Source organism: Desmodus rotundus, chromosome 5, assembly GCF_022682495.2.
Source record: "Desmodus rotundus isolate HL8 chromosome 5, HLdesRot8A.1, whole genome shotgun sequence".
Classification (NCBI taxonomy): domain Eukaryota; kingdom Metazoa; phylum Chordata; class Mammalia; order Chiroptera; family Phyllostomidae; genus Desmodus; species Desmodus rotundus.
This window is the reverse complement of record NC_071391.1, coordinates 151,881,056-151,906,148: the sequence shown is the minus strand read 5'-3', so window position 1 is coordinate 151,906,148 and position 25,093 is coordinate 151,881,056. Positions and strand designations below refer to the sequence as shown.

The following is a 25,093-nucleotide window of genomic DNA, read 5'->3' as shown; positions in this document are numbered from 1 at the left end:
CCTCACCTAGTCCGCCCCCTGGTCCCGGATTAACCTGACTTCCTCTTTCCCGCTTGATGGAATCATACAATTTAGGAGAAGGGAGGGTGCCCCTTTTAAATGTCTCCTAGAGAGGGGTGGTCATTCTTTGGGTCTTAGCCGGCTTGTTTTGCTTAAATGCTGCCCCTTTGAGAAATTCTCCAGTGTAACTTCCCTCGTGCGTTGCATGACGTTGACATGACGCAGCTGGACGCTACCCCCCTTTCCGTTCCATGACGTCAGCAGGGCACATGTTTCCGTGTTTGTCATCCCATCTTAATTGCAAAAAACTGGACGACGCTGTAGACGTCTTTGTATTACCCAGGAGGCCGATCAAAAGGCCTTATGTGACCTTATTTCGAGTCAGCAGACACCTGTAAAAATTGTATTGCTGCGTTTTCCTTCTGTAATATGTCAAAATCAGGAAATACAAATTCCTGACTGGCATTCAAGGGAGGCTGGCCACCATACATTTTTGCCTGTCTGACATGTATTACAGTGTTGAGAATTGTAAAAGCTACTACTGGGGGATGATCCCCCCAGCCACGCCCCTGACTCAGAAGGACTGCACCAAAGGAGCATCATCTATTGTGTGACCTTGGATTTTGGAGTATTTTTTCCCTCTCCTTTAGAGAAGTCTCAGCACCTCACAGTTGAAACAGATTTTAACACTGCATGAAACCTTGAACTGTCAAAGAATTGTATTTTGGCTCTTCTGGAAACAAAGAAATTAATTTCTTCAGGTGTCATTCTAAGGTCACGACAGTTGCTGAAATAGAATGAATGGGTTGTAGGCACCTTAAGTATAGTTTGGCTTCTGGAGCAGGTTGGTTCCTTTTAGCAGTTGACGAGTGCCATTGATCAGGCCAATTTCAGCAGTAGTCTAATTTGTTTCTAGTTGTAAAGCAACCACGAGTTTAAATTCATGCTGTCTTGTCAAAATTTTACAAGATATTTACTTAAAAAATTCACTTTGATGCTTTTCTCTTTGGTGATTAAAGTTGTGTTTATTTGAGAGGAAGATGACAATAGTGTACTTTGAGAGAGATCTGGATTTGAACCCTGGTCCTTCTGCTTGCTAGGTTGGTGACTTTGACAAGTTAGTTAGTCTTGCTGAGTATTAGTTTTTGTATCTGTGAAATGGATACTACCATGCGTTAGATGTTTATTCTTACTCTGGGAGGACATATTGGTGGAGGGAGGTCGTCTTGAATGTTCGGAAGAGGAGCTTGTTTTATATTTACGGGGAGGATGGCTTAGGTTTAAAGTATAAGGCTTTTACTGACTCAAAGATACCGCTGTGTGTCGTCACCCAGAAGGGTCACAGTATTATTTCTTGAAAGATCATTGCAGTTCTTCCCTTTATTACTGTCTGAAATGATTAAAACAGGTACTAGTTTTCAACACTTATTTTAGCAGGAACATGTAAGTTCTCATATGGTATAATACATGGAAACTAGAACCAGAACATCATTTACTTGTAACTTGCAGGAAATTAACTGCTTTTGATGTGGAGTTATCCATTCAGATTGAGGAAGAAAATGAGCATCTAAGTTGACTTAATCACATCTGAAAGTAGAGGCTTTCATTTAGAAGTCTATTAAGAGGAATTCATGTACTCCCTCTGCCACCCCCGTGGATTTCCAAGTAATTTAGATATGGTTTATTGGTTTTATTTTTGTATTTTCAAGTTTAAGAACTTCTTAGTGCCCTACAGTCAAAGACTTTCAGATCTACGTTTGTGTTGCCAAGTATCCGGATGGATGGATGTTTTCATGATTTAATTGTTAAGTAGATTTTTGCTACATTTATTCTTCAGATGTGCTGTCCTCTACCAAATTTTTTGAGTGCATATTCTCTCCACACATAAATATTTCTCTAGCTTTTGTCTCCTTATTCATTTATTTATTTAAAAATGTTTATTGGGTGTTTAGTTTGAGATCTCTCCAGGAAAGAGATCGCTAAGCAGGTGGTTATAATATGCTGTGCAGCAACAGTTAAGAAGAGACGTGCATCAGAAGTAAACAATTTCTAGTAAGTTCCAATTGTAAGCAAGTTATGCTTGTTCTAGGTTTTTATATAGTGTGATCAGCAACATTCTTGCTCACAGAAGGATTCCTAACCTAGTGGTAGGTGGGTTTTGTACATTAGAGGGAGAGGATCGTCAGTGAAGACCCCTTAAGGCCTCAACTAAAGTGGAACCTGCCAGTTGTAAAAACAGAATAGGGCAGCACTAAGTGGAGCGTGTCAGTGTGGAAATCAGCTTTGGAAAGGAGGAGGGAATTGGATTTCAAGGGTTTCCACTGTTCCCGAAAAGCAGTGGTGTAGTCTATGTCCCAACTAGGAGAGTAGCAGGGAGATGGTTTCATTGGGAGAGGCTGCTTAACACAGGAAATGAGGCATTGTATTTATTCCTGCAGGAGAAACTTCTGCGTGCTGGGCTAGTGTTCAGGAAGCTTGTTATATGGAGTTCTTTTGGATACTCTGATCACCATTCTTTCTTTCTGCTTTCAGTGGTGATTTACAAGTCCAGTTCAAATGTCCCCAGAAGTGGCCTTGAACCGAATTTCTCCAATGCTTTCCCCATTCATATCTAGTGTGGTCCGCAATGGAAAGGTGGGACTGGATGCTACAAACTGTTTGAGGATAACTGACTTGAAATCTGGGTATGTAACAGAACCAATCCAACCTTTACCTAATGGAAAGTCTTTTCTGCCAGGCTCGTGAAGATTGGCTGCAGAAATCCATCAAGTCATGGTTTTATCACATATCGATTCAGTTGGTTTTGTCCAGTTCTTGACCTTTTATGTTTTAAGTCATTTTATTTGTGTTGTGGGACATTCCTTTATGATCATTGCTTTGTGTCCTTTTGGGGGGGGGGCACATATCTTTGTTAACAGTATGCTATGTTGAATCTGGCATGTGTATTTTTCATTCACTGATTCGTTTTCTAGTTATGTCTTCTGTAATCCAGTATGCACTATAAGAATTGGGTTTGGAGATTTTGAATTTGACATCATTTGATAATGTTTCCTAATAAGAAAATTATAATAGGTAGTGAAAATGAGTCATTTTTCATAATGGGGTTGAAATGGTGAGATCTCATGCCTACAGAAGTGGCATTAAAAAAACTCAATGTTTTATTTTGAAATAAATTTTTCTACAAGCCTTATTTGAATTTTGCCAGCTTTCCCATTCATGCCCCGTTTTGGTCCAGCATCTCCAGGATATAAACTGCATTAGCTGTCACGTCTTCTTAGTCTTCCCAGCCTGTGACAGTACCTGACTTTGTTTTTCACGATTTTAAAGATAGCCTGGTTAGTGATTTTGTAAAGTGTCGCTCAGTATGGGTTTGTCTAATGTTTTCTCTTCATTAGAGTGAGAAATGCAGAAAGAAAAAAAAAAAGAAATGCGCTTTTTGCAAGAATACTACAAAAGTGGTGTTGTAGCTTTTCAGCGCATCCCATCAGGGTGTGCCGATGTTCATGTATCTTGTTGCTGGTGTGCTCGTTTTGACCACTTGGTTAAGATTGTGAATTCCAGGTTTCTTCTCTCTGAAGTCGAGTGATTTCCCCTTTGTAAGTAGTAAGCATCCTGGAGAATGATGCTTTGAGACTGTGTAGATGTTCTGTTTCTCACCGTACTTTTGACCATTGATATCAGCATCTACTGATGGTTCTTGCCTGCAACTGTTTTTACTTTGGTGCTTGCCTAAGAGTGATTTTCTGTTTCCCTTATTCCTTCCACATGTATTAATTTCAGTTCTGCTATAAAGAGGTGCTATCCCTTCCCCCCCAACTACTTATTTATTCAGTTATTTATTTACATCAGTATGAATTTTTATGTATTTATCTTGTCCTGTGGGTTAATATCCAGACACTATCTTCATTTATTTTATTACTCAGCTGGTCTAGCCTTTGTCATTGGGAGCTCGTCAAGTTGGGTTTTGTGTCCTTTTGACATCTCCGTCATTTTTTGAGCAATTTCTTACTAGAAATGTTACATTCTTGATTCTCTGTAGCTTTTCTTTTTAGGCTCTTTGCCTTTTGCTTTCTATAGATCTTGCTATTTTTTGACTTAGCTGAAGACATGGATATAAGGACAGAGACTGACATTCTTTAGTAGTAAGATAAAGAAGGCTAAGTTAGTTGGACATGCCATTGGAATAGTAGGATTCTTTTTAAAATATCTGGTATTGCCATCAATTTAATTAGTCAATCAGTAGGTATGGGGTTTCTTTTTGGGGTGGCGAAAATGTTTAAATTTAAGTTGTATAACCAACAGGTTATACAACTCTGTAAATATATTGAAAATGACTGAACTGTGCACTTATCAGGGTGAATTTTATGGCATGTGAGTTATATCTCAGTAAAGCTGTCATTGAAAAGCAAGCAAACCTGTGAACCAGGGATGTTTACTGGCCTGAATGGGTAGGGCACAAAAATAGGTCTTTATTCTCTAGTTGTCACAAACATTCTTTTCAGAGATATTGAAGACATGACAGGGGACTGATGTCAGAAGGCTGGGGACTGGTTTATGTAAGATAATACAAATCCGCACTTGTTGCTTCTTTATCCGTGTCCTAGGAGAACAGTTGGGTTCACTGATACAAAGTCGCTTCACTTCTTTTCTGCAGACTCCCTCTTTGGTGTTCCCAGATTCCGAACGTTTAGTTGAATGTTTAAGTGTAAATAGTGGATCTGAGATAACTTTGAAATGAATCCACTAGACCTGGCCCTGTCTGGACTAGCTCTGTGAAAAATAATTTGAAACGGCATTTAATGATGTTTAGTATTTGTGGAATTTATTTTATTCAGATTTAAAAAAAGGAATAAAAATACCTCTACCTGCATTAATAAAGTTGCTATGTATATGGTGATATGAAAAGCCTTATTAATTTAGAGCATTACTGATGCCTTTTATGTAGTACTTGTGTGAAAGATCCAGGAATGATTTTTAGAAGTTCATTAACAGTTCTTTCTTCCGTCTTTCCTTCAACCAAAGTGTGAATTCCTCAAGTTCCTTTAGCCAAACCGTGGCAGAATTAGGGAAAAGAATGGTTTCTTTTTGGTGTCACTTTTGGCATTTCCCTTCCTTTTAATTTTTCATTTATTGGCGAGAGGGAGAGAGAGGGAGAGAGTTAGTTATTAGACTTGGGATCCACATTTGTGACTTTCATTAACTCCGAGGGACACGCCCCATAGGACGCAGTATGCATAGAAGGTGTAAAATGAGGACTGAATTTTAGAAGTCATGAGAACCAGTCTTGTTACTATATATACCTACTTGGTCTTGGAGATATGAGGTCTAAGTATATTCTAGATCCGGCTTACAGGAGGAATAGATAGGCAAGAATCTACTCACAATAGGTTTTTAAAAAAGCAATTCATCTTTATTTCCCTTGTGGTACCCAAATCTTCCTACCTTATCTTACGACTGTGTATGTTTTCAAACTCCATTGCTAGGCTTTCAGTGTTCTAAGGGCAGAGTTCTTGTTTAATTTATTTTTATGCCTCCTGCAGGTATGCTTTACATGTAGTATAGTAAGTAAGGGTTGAATGAATGAATGGATTAGATGTTTTCTTAGAGAAGCTGCTTGGTTTGGAGATCAGAGTGGTTTGGACTTGCTGCTCAGAAGCATGTTTATTGGTCTGGTAGTTTATTGCTTAAATTCTGTTACACATAATCGTTTTCAATGACATTCTCTGACAAATGAATTGACATGTTTGAAATTACAGCACTGGGTTTACTCTTCTAGATGGAATATATAGTGAGACCTAGAGGGGCCACATTTTTAATTTTAGGGAGTTATTCCATGAGCCCACTGAATGTTTATTAGCTCTCTGCTCTGTGTTAATTTGATCACGAGCATATGCTGTTTGTAAGATGCCATATTTTGTCATTTTTAGTGATTTACTATTCTTGAAGATGTCTGAGTGCTCAGCATTCTGGAATGATGCCTGGCAAATATAACAGAGAGGAAAGCGGAGAGGGCTCACTGCAACCTGTGGCAGCTGAGCCTTAATATCTTTTTTCAGCATATCACAGTGACTCAACCTTATTGGCACATAGCTATGTTTGGGGCATCTGCTGTGACATTTCATCCGCCCACAAGTACCTGTTGCGTTTTTTGTCCATGTTCTGAATTTCATTACCTAGTTAAAAATAGATACTCAGGGTACTTGACTACTCAATAGAACAGTTTTAAAAGACGAGTGTTGTAAGCTTTGAAGACTGGTCTCAGTATGGCTGTGTCACTCTCTAGAGGGCAGTTGAACCTTTCTTTATTCGCCTGGTGCCTGGAAGGAAGCTGCTGACCTAGGAGGCAATTTTAATTTTAAGATGGGCAACTCTTAATTAACAGTTTAGTATCTAATTGTTCACTTGGCTTTTCCTTTCACTTTCTTTTCTGGGATCTATTTTCTTTTTCTCTGTGCATATCTTTATACACTATATATTCAGTGTGGAAAAGTGTGTGTCTAGACAATATATAGTCTTGTTTCCCATGTTTAATAAGTTCATATAAATCATATCATACTATATGTAGTCTTCCGCAACTTGCTTGTTTTGCTTAGTATTAAGTTCATGAGGTTTATCTTCATTAATACTTCAGGTCCTAGTTCTTCCATTTGCACTTCCATGTTACATACAATTTTGTTGTATGACTATGCCCTCAATTTTCTATTCACTCTCCTACTGATTGACTTTTATGTTGTTTTAAATTTATTTTGACAAAGAATGTCATAATGAACATTCTTCTACCTTTGTGCAAGAAGATATATATGAGAATATTTTCTTGGGCAGAGTTTTTTTGAACTGGGTATGTTTATACTTAGTGGTTCCAAAATCAATTAAGTGAGTCACTCCAACATTTAAAAAATGAATGAAAATACAATGGAAACTATTAGAATGTGTGACACATAATAAGAATGAACTCTTGTTTTGTGAATTTTTGTTTCAGTTAAATAAGTATGTGTGCACTGGGTCACAAGGCAAAATATGTTTGTGATGATGAAAAAGTTTGAAAGGTACCCCTCTAGGGTATATTTCTAGAAATAGAATTTCTGGCTATTAGAATATATGCATCTTCTATCTTATTAGATATTGCCAGATTGTATCAATTTTCTTCTACCAGAAATGAGAGTTCCCTTTATTTTACAGCCTCAACAATATTCTGTGTTGTCAGACTTAAATTTTGCCTAGTTGTTCGGTGTGAAATGGTATCTCATGGCTTTAATTTGTATTTCCCTGACTGCTAGTGTAGTGAAACGTCTTTTCGTATCTTTCTTGCCCATTCAGATTTCTTTTAGGGGGGGAGTATCCTTTGTCTATCTTTTTCGTGATTATATTTTTGTATAGATTTTAAGACATTCTCTAAACATTTTGGATATTGATCTTTTGGCAGTTATATATATTACAAACATCTACATTCAATCTGTGGTTTATATTCTTACTTTGGTGCTATTGATGTCCAGAAGTTTTAATTTTCCCGAAGTCACATTTATTAATATATAGGGTCCGGCACAAATCACCCCTTTTTACTACAAAATCTTCTATTACAAAATCATAAGCATGTAATTCTGTAACATAACAATATCATACTCAAGCATATTATATGACATTTTAGGTGAAATGTTCAACTTAAAACTATAAATTATTTCCCTACCAACCACACTCAAGGAGGCGTTACTTCTGCTGGACCCTGTCTATATTTTTGAGATTTGTGTCCGTGTGTGTGTGTTTGTAAGAGAGAGAAAGGGACCATTTCAAGAAATTCTGACCTCCCCCAAAGTAATAAATCTTCCTCTAAGAATTTTAAAGTTTACCTGTTTTCCTTTTTGGTCTTTAAATAGAAATTTATATTTTCTATAAAATATGTTGTGAGATAGGGATATATTTCCCCCCCCCCCCCCCCCATCTAGGTAACTGGTTGTCCAGCATAGTTTATGGAGAAGGCTATTCTTTGCCCATGGATCTGTAATGCTGCTGCTGTTGGGTCAAGTTTACATCACATATAATCTGTTCCAGGTTTCCTGTCCTGACATGTCAGCCTCATTGTCCTTGTGCCAGTTCTACATTGTCTTAACTATTACAGCTTTATAGAATGCCATGGTAACTGGTGGAAAAATTCTCCTTTTCCATCTTCTAATTCTTAAAAATTGTCTTGCTGAGCCATATATCCTAAATACTTTTTGATAACCTCATTTAAATAGTTGCATACTGTTCTACTAGGACATACCATAATTCAGTTACCCCCCCCCCCTTTTTTTTTAACTCACTGAGAAAAGGAAATGAAGGGAAACTGACCTGGTGAGGGGCTGATTGAGAGCTGATGGTCAGGAAAGCTCTGAGGAAGTGACATTTAAGTTGAATCAGGAAAGATGAGAATAATTCAGTGTGAAGAGCTGGGGAAGTGGATGTGAAAAGGATACAGTGTGCAAATGTGGGATAGAGCTTCACATGTTCAAGGATCAGAGGCCACTGTGCCTGGAATGTAGTGAGAGCGGGTGGGAGGGACATGAGATTCTAAAGATAGTCAGGGGCCAGGTTATGCAGAGGTCTGTGAGCTGTATTTGGAAACTTGAGTTTAATTCTGGGTGGGATGAGAAGGTACTAGAGGACTTTAAGCAGAGTCACATGATCTTATTTATATTAAAGAAATCTCTGGTTGTTATAGGGAAAATAGCTTGTACGGGATAAGGCAGACTAGTTAGCTGTCCATTGCAACAGACCAGGTGAGAGATGATGGAGTCTTAGCATAGGGTGGTGGCAATGGAGATGGAAAGAAGGGAGCAGATATTTCGAGGTAAAATCACAAGGCTGTTGAATTGGGGGTTTGAGAGAGCTTAAGAAGGGAGGTAGATGGCCATGCCATCTGCTGAGGTGGGAAGATTGGTGGGAGAACCCCTTTAGTCGGGATTGACTGTAGTCTAGCTATGCCCTCCAGCTCTCATTGTAGGTTTCCCTTTGTGTCTTCCCTGTGTTGAATCTCATATATTACTTTCTTGTGCCCTCTTGCTGTGTTGGACCATGTACTCCATCAGCATCCTATGAAAGGGAGAGCAGGAGGTTCATTTTTGGAGCTCCTGGAAGTCTGAAAATGTCTTTACTTTTAAAATTGATTGATAATTTCGGCAGGTCTAGGTTGCAAATTATCTTCCCTTCGAATTTTGGAAGCCTCGATCTATAATTGTGGAGACCCTCAACATACATGTTGTAGTTTCTTCAACATGTATGGATGCAGTGTCTTCTCTTCTCTGTAAGGATATTAATTATGGTTTTTGTAAAAATCAAGATACACTTGACTAATTGCAGTATAAAAATCCTCCCCCCACCATACCTTGCATTATCTGTGGTTTGTGCTGTCTCTCATGTTGGTGGCTTTCCCCCAGCTGATGATTCTTGGCTGTCCCTGTCTATTAAGAAGTGAGGCTTTAGAGTGTGAATTGAAGCTCTGGGCCTAGGTGGGCTTGTCAGTTACTGAGCCTCAGCAACCTGGCCTTTTGTTAGGTGATTGTCAGATTCATTACCTGGAGATCTGCTCTGGGGCTATAAAAAATAAGAGTGCCTACATGGATGCATATATTCCTATGTGTCAGCAAACTTCCAATTTTCGGGCTAAAGAGTATATAAATTTTAAGAATTTTGCTATATTTAATATGTTGGTCTATTTATATGTAAAGACATATAAACAGGCATGTTATATTTCTCTCCAGAAACATCAGTTTACACTCCTACTAGCAGTATATGAGGAGGCCAGTACTTCTATAGTTTTGATAATATCAGTATTACAAATTTTATAGGATTATTTGCTAATTCAGTAGATGGAAATTGTATTTAATTGCCCTTTTATTTTGCTTTATTTATTGGCATGCACACATGTGCATGTAAAAATGACCAAATCATGACATTTGTCTATTTTTCTGGTGGGGTATTTGTCTTTTTCTTATTGATTTGCAAAACTTTTTATATGTTATGAAGATCGATAAGGTTGAAGGATGAATGGGTTAGGGATACCAACTTATTTTAGCGGATAGACCTGGCAGTTTTCAATAGTTAGTAAAGATTGAACGTTAGTTGTCTCAAGCAGAGACATGGAACAGTTCTTGACGGAAGGTTGAGGAAGACTGCCTGCCAAGGCCTCTCATGAAGGCGTGCAAACTAGAGTAGGAGTTCTGGGGGAGGGCGGAGACCTAGTGTGGGCAGTGAGTGGGTGGGGTTGGAGATGTTACAGGGCAGAACATTTGCTAGGGTTTGGGTGCTTCTGGGTACCAGAGCATCCAGAAACCCAGTGGACAAGTGCAGGGTGTTGATATTTTGAGTGCTATTACTGAATCCAAGTTGTTGTTTGGGAATTATTTCTTGGGCTTTTTTACCCAAAAGAAACAAAGTTCCCCTACTCCTCATGCCTCAGCTCATACTCTTTTCTACTCTTAGATCTTTAACCTGGGTAGCTGCCTGTTCAGTCTTCTTTTATTAGAATTGTGTAATTTGGTTACTTAAACAGCTTATGGATCTTTTAACATTTCAAAGTGCTGTCACTTGTATTTTGTACTTAGTATTTTTGCAGAAAAAGTCAACGCGAACTATGATATTGCCGACTTTGGGAACTTTTGCTAGAATTCCACAGTGTTCCCACAGAGTCTGGATAGTAAGTGCTAGAAGAAGTCTGGGTCTGGAGTTTCAGGTGATTGTGAATTTTGGGCTTTTTGTGCCTTGCAGTGACTTCTTTTCGGGGTGACTGCGTTTGGTCTGGAGGTCGGGGTAGGGGAAGAGGTGGAGGGAAGTAGCCAGTCTACTGTGTAAAGGAAAGGGCATAGAAGATTCATTTAGTCTATTCCTAGCTCTGCTTTGCATTGTTCAAGGAAACAAAAACTCCTGCTGTTATCTTTGTCCTCTCTATTCTGTACAATTTTAAGGTAGTAGCTTTTGACTAGCTTTGTTGCATTAGAACAAAAAGTTTGCCAAGTCCTTTAAGATTAGAGGGTAAGTGAGGCTCATTTAGTACATGTTTTAAGGTTCCAAATTAATGATTTCCGTGTCATCACTGTTGAAGCGCCCACATGTGCCTTGTGCCCATGTAGATCAGGTCCATTTTCAGCATCCATGTTACTTGACTAATCTTGTTTTTTGGTGCTATGTTCTTGAGAAATAATTTTGTAATCTTCCTTTTCAGGGCCACATTTCCTGAGTAATTTGGTTATCTCTCTAACGGCTTGTTATGAAAGTAGTTTTTCCCATTGACCTTGCTTCTTTTGACTTTTTGAAAAATATATTCTTTTTGTTTTCTGAAAAGGTTTTTATCTCAACCTTTGCTCTTGCCAACTTATTGATAAGAGATTTTGAATCAAGTGGAAGTTTTGGAGAACATTTTGATGTTCCACTGTTAAGTAGGTATAACACCCTGAGAACAATTGTTTTTTTCATCTACAGACTCCTAAGACACTCTTCACTTAAAAAACATTACTTAAAATTTTTTGTGGTTCAGTACATTATCATCATGTTCACTTTGAGGCTTGGCACGTTCTGTTTTTTAATGTGGTAAATGGACATAACATAAACTCACCGCTTTAACCGTGTTTCAGTGCGCAGTTCAGTGGCGTGAAACACATTCACACTGTCGTGCAGCTGTCGTCGCCGTCCGTCTCCAGAACCTGTCAATCTTGGAGAGCTGAAACTCCATGCCCATTGAACAGCACCCCTCCTTCCACCTCCCTCAGCCCTAGGCAGCTCCCTCGCAGTCTTAGTGTTTGTTTGTGGACTTGACTACCTCGGATGTCTCATCTAAGTGGAATTACGCAGTGTGTGTACCTTTGTGACTGGAGTATGTTACTTAGCATGTCTTTAGGGTTTACTCATGTTACAGCATGTATTAAAACTTCCTTCCTTTTTAAGGCTGAATAAGTATTCCATTGTATAAATGTAGCCCATTCAGTTTATCCATTCGTCCACTAATGGACACTTTCGTTGCTTCTACCTTTTGCTTACTGTGAGTACTGCTGCTATGAACCTGGGTGTACGAGTATCTCTTTGAGTCCCTGTTTCCAATTCCACATTCCTAAATGTGGAATTTCCTAAATGTGCAGTTGCTAGATCATATGGTAATTCTGTGTGTAATTTCTTGGAGGAATCTCCGTACTGTTTTCCATAGTGGCTGTACAGTCTTACACTGCCACCAGCAAAGCACAAGGGTTCCAGTTTTCTACAACCTCACCAACACTTGTTATTTTATTTCTTTCTTGGTTAAAAATTTCTTTAACAATAGCCATCCTATTGGATGTGAAGTGGTATCAGAGTGTGGTTTTTACTTGCATTTCCCCAATGATTAGTGATATTCAGCATCTTTTCATATGCTGATGGTCATTTGTATATCTTCTTTGGAGAATTGTCTATTCAAGACCCTTGCCCATTTTTTAACTGGTTTTTGTTGTTGAATTGTAGGAGTTCTAAATACAGGGTCTGGCATAAATAGCACCCCTGTTTTATTACAAAATCATAAGCGTGTAATTCTGTAACATAACAATACCACCCTCAAGCACACAATGTGACATTTTAGGTGAAATGTTCAAGTTAGAAGTATAAATTATTACACCCGTATTATTACCCTACCAACCACACTCAAGCAGGTGTTACTTCTGCCGGACCCTGTATATTGTGGATCCCAGTCCCTTGTCAGATGTGTGATTTGCACATACCTTCTCCCATTCCATAGGTTGCCTTCTACTCTGTTGATAGTGTCCTTTGATGCACCATATTTTTCTTTCTTTTGATGAAGTCTAACTTATCTGTTTTTTCTTTTGTTGCCTGTCCTTTTGGTGTCATACCCGAGAAATCATTGCCAAATTCAATGTCATGAAGCTTTCCCTCTGTTTTTTTCTAAGAGCTTTATCATTTTAGCTCCTGTGGTTAGGTCTTTGATCCATTTTGATTTTTTAATTAAGAATTTTTGTATGTGGTGTACAATAAGGGCCCAACTTCATGTGGATATTCAGTTTTCCCAACACTTTTTGTTGAAAAGACAGTCTTTTCCCTGTTTAATGATTTTGGCACCGTTGGTGAAAATCATTTGACCATATATGTGCGGGTTTATTTCTGTGTTCTCCATTCTCTTCACAGTCAGTCTTTATGTCTTTCTTAATGCTGTTACCACACTCCTTTTTATAAATCCTCATTCCAATATATGTTTATTAATTTTAAAATTTAAAAAAAAGATTTTATTTATTTTTAGAGTAGGGGAGGGAAGGAGAAAGAGAGGGAGAGAAACACCTGTGTACAAGGAAAACATCGATAGGTTGCCCTTCACACATCCCCAACTGAGGACCTGGCCTGCAACCCAGGCATATGCCCTAACAGGGAATCAGTCTGGCAACCCTTCAGTTCGCAGGCCTGCACTCAGTCCACTGAGCCACACCAGCCAGGGCTGTTTATTAATTTTAGAGAGGAAGGAAGGAGGGAGGGAGGGAGGGAAGGAGAGAGAGAGAAAGAAACCAATCAGATTGCCTCCTGTACAGGCCCCAACCCAGGGTGCAACTCACAACCTAGGTATATGCCCTGAACAGGGATCGAATCCACTACTTTTCTGATGCACAGGGGGACGCTCCAACCAAGAGAGCCACCTGGCCAGGGCTGTTTTGACAAACTCAGTGTAAACTCAGGAATGGGAAGAGGGATGAACAATGAAGGGGGTTACTTGGTACTTTCCATTTCTGTATACTACCATTTTCTACAGTGAAATTTTTAAATGTAATTTGTAAAAAAAAAAAAAAGTGAATATGGCTTAGTTTCTGCTATAGGGCCCCAGTGGGGTGAGATAGCAGAAGGGGAAAGTCGCATTGGTATTAGGAATAAAGACAGACATTGGGAAAGAAGGCAAAAGAAATGGACTGGAGGAAGAATGAAATTCAAAGGAAAGCAGCTTTGTCATTTTTCGTGCTATTCCCAGTATAGGTTTGTCATCAGGACTCTTTGTGTGAGTATAGTTTATATTGTAGAAATGAGAGAATTTTTAATAGCATTCTTGGAAAGACTTTAAAATTGATTTTACCGGGAATCCTGTAGTGGATACTAACCAAGGCCAACAGTAGATTCAGAGCTCTTAATAGACAATGGCTATTTTATTTATATATATACACATATATACGTATGTATATGTATATATATTTCTCTAAAGAAATGAGCAGTAGATGAATTTAGTATTTGTGAGCAGTATAAAATTGCCCCCCCCCATAAGCTGTGTTTGCCCTCAGTAGATCTATGAAGAATGTTTTTATAATTCTCCTTAAAAAGATTTTTTTAAACACGTGAGGATATATGTCTCTGAGAGGGTAAGAAACTCTCATTCAGGGTGTTAAGTGGTGGGAGTCTAGGACTAGATCCTAGGTCTTCTCTACTAGATGTTATGATTCTTTTTTTTTTTTTTTCAAGAAAGCACTGGTCAGGAAAAGATAGGAATCACTTATTTATGTATTATACTGTAGAATGGATTTTCCAGCCATCTACATTTGTGAGATATCTTTAGATATGAACATGAAAAAAATGACTGGTTAAAATCCTGAAATTTGTTAGGCAATTGGACTAAAACTTAAACATTAGGAATAGTTCAGTATGAGAAATCATTCAGAAAAAGTAGCTATCTAAAAGAGTAAATTTTTCTAGGCAACAGATTACTACAAATGGGCTGGATCTCAGAGCAATAGATACTTTGACAAGAGTTTGTAGAGGTCTACAAATTAAAGACTATGGGGAAGGAATAAAATTCCATAGTTGGTACTGGGGCAGAAATTAAATACACGTAAGTATTTTATTGTTGGGTTGTTTTTTTTCCTGTTATTTGAGTTACTGAAGATTTGGACACTTGAGTGAGGCTGTAAATCTTCACGGAACGTATGTAATGATTGTCATAGTGGAACAGTTTCTTGTAGCACAACACTGTGTATTTACTCATTGTTTCCCAGGGGGAGTGCTTATGACATTTTTGTGTAATGAAAATATCATTAGGAATTTTTTATTGGCAGGTTTTTATAAATATACTTACCAAATCTATCTCTGTACATATCTATATAAGAAATAAAATAATATTTAAGTCAGAAAAGGACTCTGGGGGCCAAAATAGTTCAAATGGAAAATTGAGAGTCGAGGAAGATGGGCAAAATTGCAGAGATAACAGGTCTTTCAGCCTGAGTTTAGGGTTCTGCAGGCCCTTCCTAAAGTGTGGATGTCTGGGATTGAAAACTGAGCTGGAATGTAGTATCTTTAGACTTTCTAAAAAATTATATGACTGACTGCCATGGGTTATGCCAGCGGTCATGTGGTGAGATTAGGTGACCCTTCCAAACTAGATCATCAAATTAGCTAATGTTTTCTCATAATGAATGAATGCAATAATTTGTTGGAACTACATCTGAATACAAATGAAGTAGTGTTACAAATTCTAAGCAGCCAGAAAGATAATCTGATGATAAATTTTAAGCAGTGAACTATATTGATATTACTATCAATTCAGCAGATATATCAAAAGAACCCTTGGAACGGAATAAATTAATTGCGCTTGTTATTGCAGTAGGGAAACCAAGGTGAATAGGAGATTGAGGGACATAAAAGTAAAGCAGTTTGTCTTCATATCCAAGGACCTTCAGCATTTAAAGGATCTTTAGAGATGTGCTTCTCAAACTGTCATTGGTGAAACCCCAGACTTTTAAACATGTTTAAAAAATTTTTCAATCTGCCACCAAGTGATAACTTTTTGTAAAATATGATAAAATTGAATTACTAGAAAAATGATATTAAAAACACATAGGACTTCTGGTCAAGATGGTGGCATAGGCAGCCATGGCTCGCCTCTTTGCACAACCACATCAACATTACAACTAAAATATAGAACAACTATTACTTAGAACTGTCAGAAATCAAATTGAATGGAAGTCCGACAACTGTGGAATTAAAGAAACCACATCCATCCAGACTGGTAGGAGGGGTGCAGATGTGGAAGGGGGCTGGTCTCTCACCCATGAGTGGTGGATAAAAATTAAGGAGGGATATCTCAGGAGTGAGGAGTCCTACGCCCACACCAGGCCCCCAGCCCAAGGTTCCAAAGCCAGGAAGATAAGTCCCCACAACTTCTGGCTACAAAAACCAGCGGAGATTGAGTTGGTGGAAGAAACTTCAGGAGCCGCACGCAGTTCCTCTTAAGGAGCCCACACATAGACTCATGTACTCAGACTCATTCCTTCTGAGCTCCAGCAAAGGGGTAGCAGCTTGAAAGACTCCAGTGTTATACAGGGAGAAACTGAACCCTTTCCCCACAATCTGGCCAACACTGTTTGACCCGCCTTGAAGATCCCCAGAGACTCCACCCCACCCAACATACTGACCCACTGGAGCGACTTTTCCATATGAAAGGCTGGTCTTGGTTTATGCTTCACAACTTCCTAAATCCTCTCAAATATGCAGCAGTTGGCTTCAGTGAGCCCCAGGTCCAGCACTAGCAGCAGCCAGCCTAGATTCACAGCTTGAACATCTCTTGGGAACCTCCAAGCCTAGCACAAGTAGTAGCCATCTCAGATTGCTTTATAGCTCAGGTAGGGAGGTCCTGGGCAAAACACAGGTGGGGGCTGACCTTGGCCTGTACCACCTAGGAAACCTCAGGCCAGTGCATCCTGTGGACAGCTGCAGACCATGTTGGAGCACCACCACCCTGCCCCTGCACAGCTGATCCTCCATGGAGGGCGGAGGTTGGTGGTAACTGGTCACAGCCAGTCCTTGCAGCTGACTGGCCTGGGTAAATCCCTTCTATTGAATGTCAACAGCAACCAAGGCTCAACTTCAAGAGGAGGGTATACACAGCACACACAGTGGGCGCACCTCAAGTACCCAGCCTGGGTGATAACGGAGGCTGTGCCATGGGACCCTGAAGGACACCTACTATGTTAGACCATGCTACCAAGACATGGAGTCAAAGCAGCTCTACCTAATACACAGAAACAAACACAGGGAGGCTGCCAAAATGAGACAAAAAACCAGAGTCCAAATCAAAGAGCAGATCACAACTACAGAAAAAGAGCTAAACAAAATGAAGATAAGCAATCTATCAGATGCAGATCTTTTGAACCAGTGTTCAAAACACTGGTTCTAGGGATGTTCCAGGAACTCTTTGAGGACTTCAGCAGCATAAAAAAGACCCAGTCAGAAATAAAGGATACACTAATTGAAATAAAGAACAATGCACAAGGAAACAACAGTAGAGTGGATGAAGCTGAGAATCAAATCAATATTTGGAACATCAGGAAGCAAAATATAACCAATTAGAACAATGAGAAGAATAAGGAATCCAAAAAAAATGATGCTAGTGTAAGCAGCCTCTGGGACAACTCCAAGAGGTCCAACATTTGCATCTTAGGGGTGCCAGAAGGAGAATAGAAAGAGTAGGAAATTGGAAATTAATTTGAAAAATAATGAAAGAAAACTTCCCTAATTTGGTGAAAGAAATAGACATGCAAGTCCAGGACACACAGAGAGTCCCAGACAGGATTATGCAAAGAGGCTCACTCCAAGACACATCATGATTAAAATGCCAAAAGTTAAAGATAAAGAGAGAATCTTAAAAGCAGCAAGAGAAAAGAAGTTAGTTACCTATAAGGGAGTTCTCATAAGACTATCAGCTGATTTCTCAAAAGAAACTTTGGAGGCTAGAAGGGATTGGAAAGAAATATCCAAAGTCATGAAAAGCAGGGACCTACAGCCAAGATTGCTCTGCCCAGCAAAGATATCATTTAGAATTGAAGGGCAGATAAAGAGCTTCACAGGTAAGGAAAAACTAAAGGAGCTCATCATCATCAAACCATTGTTATATGAAATGTCAAAGGGACTTATTTAAGGAAAGATCAAAACTCTGAACAATAAAATGGCAACAAATACATATCTATCAACAATTGAATCTAAAAAACAAACTCAGCAAACAAGAACAGAGACAGAATCATGGATATGGAGAGCTTTTTGATGGTTGCCAGATGGAATGGGTGTGTGGGGGAATGGGTGATGAGTGAGGAGGTGAGGGGATTAAGAAGTGTAAATAGGTAGTCACAGAATAGCCCTGGGGATGTAAAGTACAGTATAGGAAATGGAGTAGACAAAGAACCTATGCATGACCCATGGACATGAACAATGGTACGAGGATTGCCTGAGGGAGTGAGGGATGCTGAGTGGAGGAAGGCAAAGGGGGAAAAATCAGGATAACTATAATTGCATAATCAATAAAATACAATAAAAAATAAATTAAAAATGAACTATTTTAGGTCTGAAAAAAAAACACATATGACATCCAGGGTTGGGTTTTTTAATATTGGATTCCTAAGACTTAAAGCTGCTCTTACTTATTGCTATAAAAGTTTCCAGTTCTTACTCAGTTTCTGTGCTTATCTCACTGGTGGATGAGTAACTGTTGATGGTGTAGCACTACTCCATGGACCCACCTTGGAGCAGTCCTGCTCTGGAAGGGTTTCTGCTTTCCTCCAGTCCAGGAGTTGGCCTGTTTAGAATTCTGTCTCAAAGTTTGGACAGTAGTACATTAGTAATAAGTGGTGATTCCTGACTATTGGGTGGTCTGAGATAGTGTTTTTTTCTTTTTAAATAAATATAGTAGAACAATATGATAGATGGTTATAAGAATGAGATGTCTCTCAAAATTATGAAAATTTTCAGTTAGTTGGGTCAGTAAAAACTCAGAGCATCATAACTTTAAGTATTCTGCATGTATATCAAAGAAGCATGACACTTATTTATTTATAGTTTTACTTCAGTTACAGTTGACACTCACTATTACATTAGTATGAGGTGTACAGCATAGTGGTTAGACATTTATATAACTCCGGGGTGATCCCCCTATATGCCTAGTACCCCACCTGACACCATATACAGTTACTACAATATTATTGGCTCTGTTTCCTATGCTGTACTTATGATGTGTGGCTTTGACGTAAGGAGAAAATGTTTATAATACAGTCTTTTTTTGTAAACACTTTTCCTTTATTCCTGCACATTTTAATGATCAAACATTATTTTGCTATTTACTTGTTAAAGTTATGTATGGATAACCATCAACTTAGAAAATATAATTGTAACCGGTGAAGATTTTTAAAGACTGCTATTTTTATTACATTGCTTTTGTTAAAATATTATCATTTACCATTTCAGGTTTGTTTTTTGTGGCTCATTGTAGAATTTGTTTCTTTTAAAAAACTTAAAGAGCTGGTATTGAAAGTCATATCATTGTATAACATTGTCTTAACAGTCTAGACTTACAGAATTTCAGGATGGGAAGGCATTACACCCCAGTGGCCACCATGTGATGTATGAGCCCCTCCTTGTGCTTCTCCGACTAGTGACTGTCCAGTCTGTGTCCAAGCATAGTATCTCATGTCCCAGGGAAACGCCCTGAGGCTCACTCGGCAGCTAACACTCTCAGGAAGTGCTTTCCTGTGTTTACCCGGAACCCTTTCTTGTGTCACTCTGGGTGCTGTGTAGAAGAAGCTTGGTCAGCCCTCTGTGAGGCAACACCTCACACAAATGAGGACAGCCATCATGCCTTGCTGCGTTTACCCTGTGATTTGTGACCTTCCACTATCCTTGTTGGCTTCTTCTGAATGTGATCCAGTTAGTGTCCATCCTTCTTAAAGTGTAATCCTCGAATGTGTGAAGTGTTCGAGGAATGGTTTTGACCAGTGTGGAGCAGAGTACTGTTACCTTCATTTTTCTGGAAGCTCATTCCCTGAGGTTATATTGGACAGAGCTTTGGTTGCAAACCATTGGTAGGTTTTGACCCATTGGTGTGCTAAGAAATCATTTTAGTGGGTTTCAATTCACATTTAAGAAATATGAAATAGAAAAGAACAAAATATCAGTGCATTTCATGTAATAAATCTAATTACTGTTGTATGAAAATTATTTCAATTCATATATGCACACATACACATATAAGTATAGGGTATAGGCACATGCATACTCAGTACATACATGCATACCTACTGGTGATATAAAATGGTGATTTAAAACTTACTGTGTGTCAGAAAAGTTTGAAAGCCTTGGGTCAAGACTTGAGGCTCCCTTCCTTGTTTTTCTCTGACAGCTCCTTTCATTCTCTTCTGGCTCCGCTGACTACTGAGATATCCTGTCTTGGTATGGGCCTCCCTTTGTTCCCCTGAGGGTCCCTGCTGGGCAGCCCAGTGACTTCATAGGCTCCATTAGATATGCTTTAGGACCTGGGAAAATTGTTTTACTGCTCTGATTCAATCTCTTCATGGTGGGACCCCTTGTGAGAAATTTTGTCTATGAAATGAAGGAAGTATTGTAAGAGAGGGGGGCAACTGAAGTTGTTTTTAATCCTGAATATTACTACCCAAGCAAAATTAAGGATTTATTGAAAACAGTGATTGACATAGACTTTCTTTTCTGTATTTTTGGTTTTGCATTTTATGGTTTTGAATACACGTAACAGTAAATACTTACCCGGTGCCAGGCACTGTTCTGCAAACTTTATAATACCAGGTCAGTGGATCCTCGTAACAACTCCCTTGGAGTGTGGCTATTAGCTCCACTCTGTTTTACAGAGCATCTGTTTTACAGACAAGGAAACCAATGAAGAGGCAGGTTATTTAACTTACACAATTCATAGTGTATGACAATAGCATCTTAAACAACAATCTAAGAAATAAAAATCCTCTAAAACCATCTAACAACCATAAGTACATGAAGGGTATATTTATCTCATTACTTGATAATTCCAGATATGCTCATGTAGCAGATGCTAAGTCTTTTCTTAAGCATTTAAATAGAAGAATCTGAGGGTTTAAAACACGTTTCTTCCATATTAGAAATCACCTGTACCAACAGGAAAGGGGATCCTTTAATGACACCTTAGAATCTGTTCATTCTCCCTCTTCTCCACTCTTCCATTCCATCTCTCATTCTCCATGGTTACCTTCACTTTGCTGTCTGTTTCCACTGCAGGTCACTCATCCACTTCTTGTTTTTCTTCTCCCTGACCTCTCCACCTCCACCCTACTTCCTACTGGTTTTCCATTCTTTCCTGTACCACGCCTTTGTACTGTTCATGTTCACTCAAATTTATTATTTTTTAAAAGCATTTATTGAGCACCTAGTAAGTGTGAGGCGATGTGGAGATACAAACATAAATAAAGCAAATATCATAAAAGCCAAAAAGGGGAAGAGATCTAAGTTCTGCCTGTTGATTCCCTTGAGAATCTGAGTTACATGCCAAGACGTGCTCCATTCCTTTCCCGTAAAGAACAATGCAGGGCTTAGGGGCTCAAAACCCCTTACCCCCTGCACAGTTGAAAATCCATATATAACTTTTGACTTCCCCCAAACTTAAGTACTAACAGCCTACCTTTGACTGGAAGGCTTACTGATACAGTAAACAGTTGATTAACCCATATTTTGTATGTTACATGTAGTATGTATGATAGTCTAATATTAAACTAAGCTAGAGAAAAGAAAATGTTATTAAGAAAAACATAAGGAACAGAAAATACTTTTACAGTATTGATTGAAAAAAATCTGCATGGTTCAAACCTGTGTTGTTCAAAGGTCAACTGTATACAACTGGTATAAAATATAAGGTCCCAGAATTCAGAGATTAGGAAATACATCCATTTCCCACATGCTTTGGGTCAAGGAACGAAAGTGGTGGCCTAAAACGGTTACAGGACTCTATTTATTGAACATACTGTTTGATAAAAAAATTACTGTTATAAAATGATGATGTACATTTATTGTATAGAAATAGCATGTAAGTTGGCCTTGTCCCTGAGTATTTCCTGTGATATTTATTAATGTAAGAATTACCAGCATTCCCACAGTTGGAATAGTAATCAGTCCAGGACATTTATGTGATTTGCTTTGACTTTGACATGACCATGGAGTGTGCTTGTCCTCTCCAGTTCCACTTGCTCACCTGCACTATTTATGCACTAGTTAATAGGTGCTTCCTGTGTCCCAGCGGGTGTGCTGTGGCACACTGAGGGATTCAAAGTTTAATGAACTCTGTTTCCTTATAGCACTTTCAGTCTAGCAGAGTATGTTCCTTTGTTTTACTCCTGTTTAAGGACAATGGGTAGGTAAATATTTTTCTTTCTCCCAGTTTGACCAGATCCAACTCATTCTTAGAGGCCAGTCATATTCCAATGAACCTTCCTTGATTATCCCAGCTAAAAGTGGTTTCTCTGCTCTCTCAACTTCTATTGTGCTTATTTCCTTTAACCACTAATTTGGCAATTAATCATGCTAATTGCTTTGTGACTTGTATCTATTGTTGTCTTGAATTGTTAATTTAAATTGTGTCTTGTTTGACTTTCATAAGTTTGATTTTTGTCTTTTTTTTTTACCTATTGAAAAATTTCCATTTATTGGTGAGAGAGAGAAAAACATCAATTTGTTGTTCCACTTTCTCATGCATTCATTGGTTGATTCTTGTATGTGCCCTGACCTGAGGTGAACCTGCAACCTTGGTGAATCAGGACGACGCTCTAACCCACTGAGCTACTGGGCCAGGGCCTGGTTTTTGTGTTCTGATTACAGTTCCAGTTTCCTGAGAATGAACTCCATTCTTTGACTCATAGCAGCAATCTCTAAACTTTTTTGATTATGTACCTCAAATAATTTGATTATGAACCCCAATACATGCATACTTATTTAATTATAACTATATTTATAGAATGATATAAGATGAAATAAGCACTATTATAAAAATGTTACTTATAATATGATATTTTCACCTGTCATACCTGAAAAATAAATCTCAAAAAACATATAGATACTAATGGAAGAAATGCAATGTTGGCTGCATACACTGTGCCATAAGACTAGTTTCCAACCTCACTCACCTGAAGATTGCCTGTCCTTGATGGCATTATTTTTCTAGCCACAGATTCTTTGCAAGAATCAGCGTAAGCCACTTGTCCATTTCTTTAGTACTTTAGTATGGTTAAAACTAGACAGTGGGTTCCTTACATCCATGTAGCACATCACACTATGCTGAAGGCAGCTGAATGATTGAGAGAACCACCATCAACCCCTCACAGAAACGAAAATGAACTTGCATATGCAGATGGCCGTGTGGATCCATGGCATTAGCAAATGCAACTGAAATTACTATTATGGTTATTACTAGGCCCAGACATAGTGTATAGGTAAAGCAGTGGTCCTCAAATTTGAGTGCATCAGAGTCACCTGGAGTGCTTGTTAAAACACAGAGAGCAAAACATATTCTTGCACCTCAATAAATATCACAACATGAACATCTGTGTTGCCACTACCTAATCAAGGCATCAAATGTTGGCAGTGCCTCCAGAGCCCCCTATGTGCCTTCTCCCAGTCACCACCCTCTTCTTTCCCCGCAGATAAACCACTGCTTGGACTTTTACAGCCATCACTTCCCTGCTTCTCTCTGTTTTTATCAGCACACAAACACTGTAGTGTTTTCTGGCTTTGAACTTTAAACAAATGGAATCATACATTATTTAGTCTTTCATTCATCAGTATGTTTGTGGGATTCATCTGTGTTGTTGAATGAGGATGTAGCTTATTTATTCCATGGCTTTATATTTCATTTTATGATTGCATCCTAATTTATTTCTCTGTCCCATAGCTGATGGGCATTTGGGGATTCAGTTTGAAATTGCATTTTAATCACTCAGTTTGGGACTATTTTCAAAGAATGCTGTTGTTATTAACATTTTAAGAATCTGTCTTTTATACCCTAAGAATCCCGAAACACCAATTCAGAAGAACCTATGCACCCCAATGTTCATAGAAGCACAATTTACAATAGCCAAGTGCTGGAAGCAACCTAAGTGCCTGCCAGTAAATGAGTGGATAAAGAAGCTATGGTACATTTACACAATGGAATACTACACAGCAGAAAGAAAGAAGGAGCTCCTACCCTTTGCAACAGCATGGAAGGAACTGGAGAGCATTATGCTAAGTCAAATAAGCCAGGCGGTGAAACACAAATACCGTATGATCTCACCTTTACATGGAACCTAATCAACAAAACAAGCAAGAAAAATATAACCAGAGATATTGAAATAAAGAACAAACTGACAGTAACCGGAGGGGAGAGGGGAGAGGGATAATGGGGGAAATAGGGGAAGGGCCATCAAGGAACATGTATAAAGGACACATAGACAAAGCCAAAGGGGTAGGTTTGAAGCTGGGAGGCGGGGATGGGTAGGGCAGAGGGGTGTAGTGGCAGGCAAATGCAGACAACTGTACTTGAACAAAAATAAAATAAAAAGAAAGGAAGAAAGGAGAGAAAGAAAGAAAGATTGAGTGAATGAATCTGTCTTTTAGTTTCCAAGTCAATTTATGAGTCACCGGTATCTTTTCATTACCTGTCTTTTAACCTTTGAAAATACATGTGTCTTCATTTATTCTTTATTTTCTTCTTAAAAATTGCTTTCTTTAGAGATATCTTGTGCATATTTTGTGAAATGGATTTGCTCATTTGATGTTATTTTCAATGGCAGCTTTCTAAAACTTTTCAACCGATTATTGATGGTATGTAGATATACATACAGTATACTGTTGATTTTTGATGTTCTTTGTCTAGCAACTTTGCTAAACATATTATTTCCAATAATGCATCTGAAGATTGAAAAACTTGTACATGCACAGTCATATTATCTGCAAAAAAAGTACAGTTTTAGTTGTTTCTTTTCAATATTTGTGCCCTTATTTCCCCATGCTACTTTACTTGCTAGGACCTCCAGTACAATGTTGAATAAAACTGGTAAAAGCTGCTAGATAGTGTTGTCAGCTAATGGTCTTTCAACACCAACAGTGCAAAACAGCTCAATTGTGATGCAGCACAGCTGTGGAACAGCTCAGTTGTGATATAGCGTGGCTGTGAAATGTGAAGCAGCCCTAGGGCTAGGCCCCTTTCTGGCTATGCAGCAGTGCTCTGCTCCTTGCTGGTCTGCTCTGCCCTCCTCCTACTGCGTTGGTCTGCTCCACTCTGCTCTGGGGAGACAGCTCCAGTGTGTCAGCTCAGCCAGGGAAACAC

At 38.7% G+C, this 25,093-nt stretch overlaps 1 protein-coding gene across 1 annotated transcript in view; it reads left to right on the top strand.

Annotated features, from left to right (window-relative positions):
- Positions 1–25,093, top strand: part of BABAM2 (BRISC and BRCA1 A complex member 2) — a 335,445-nt gene that overhangs the window by 326 nt on the left and 310,026 nt on the right. Inside the window, exon 2 of the mRNA XM_024552599.4 lies at positions 2,533–2,684. Within this exon, the coding sequence (XP_024408367.3) occupies positions 2,557–2,684 (128 nt within the window). The 5' untranslated portion in view covers positions 2,533–2,556. The remainder of the gene's footprint in view (positions 1–2,532; positions 2,685–25,093) is intronic.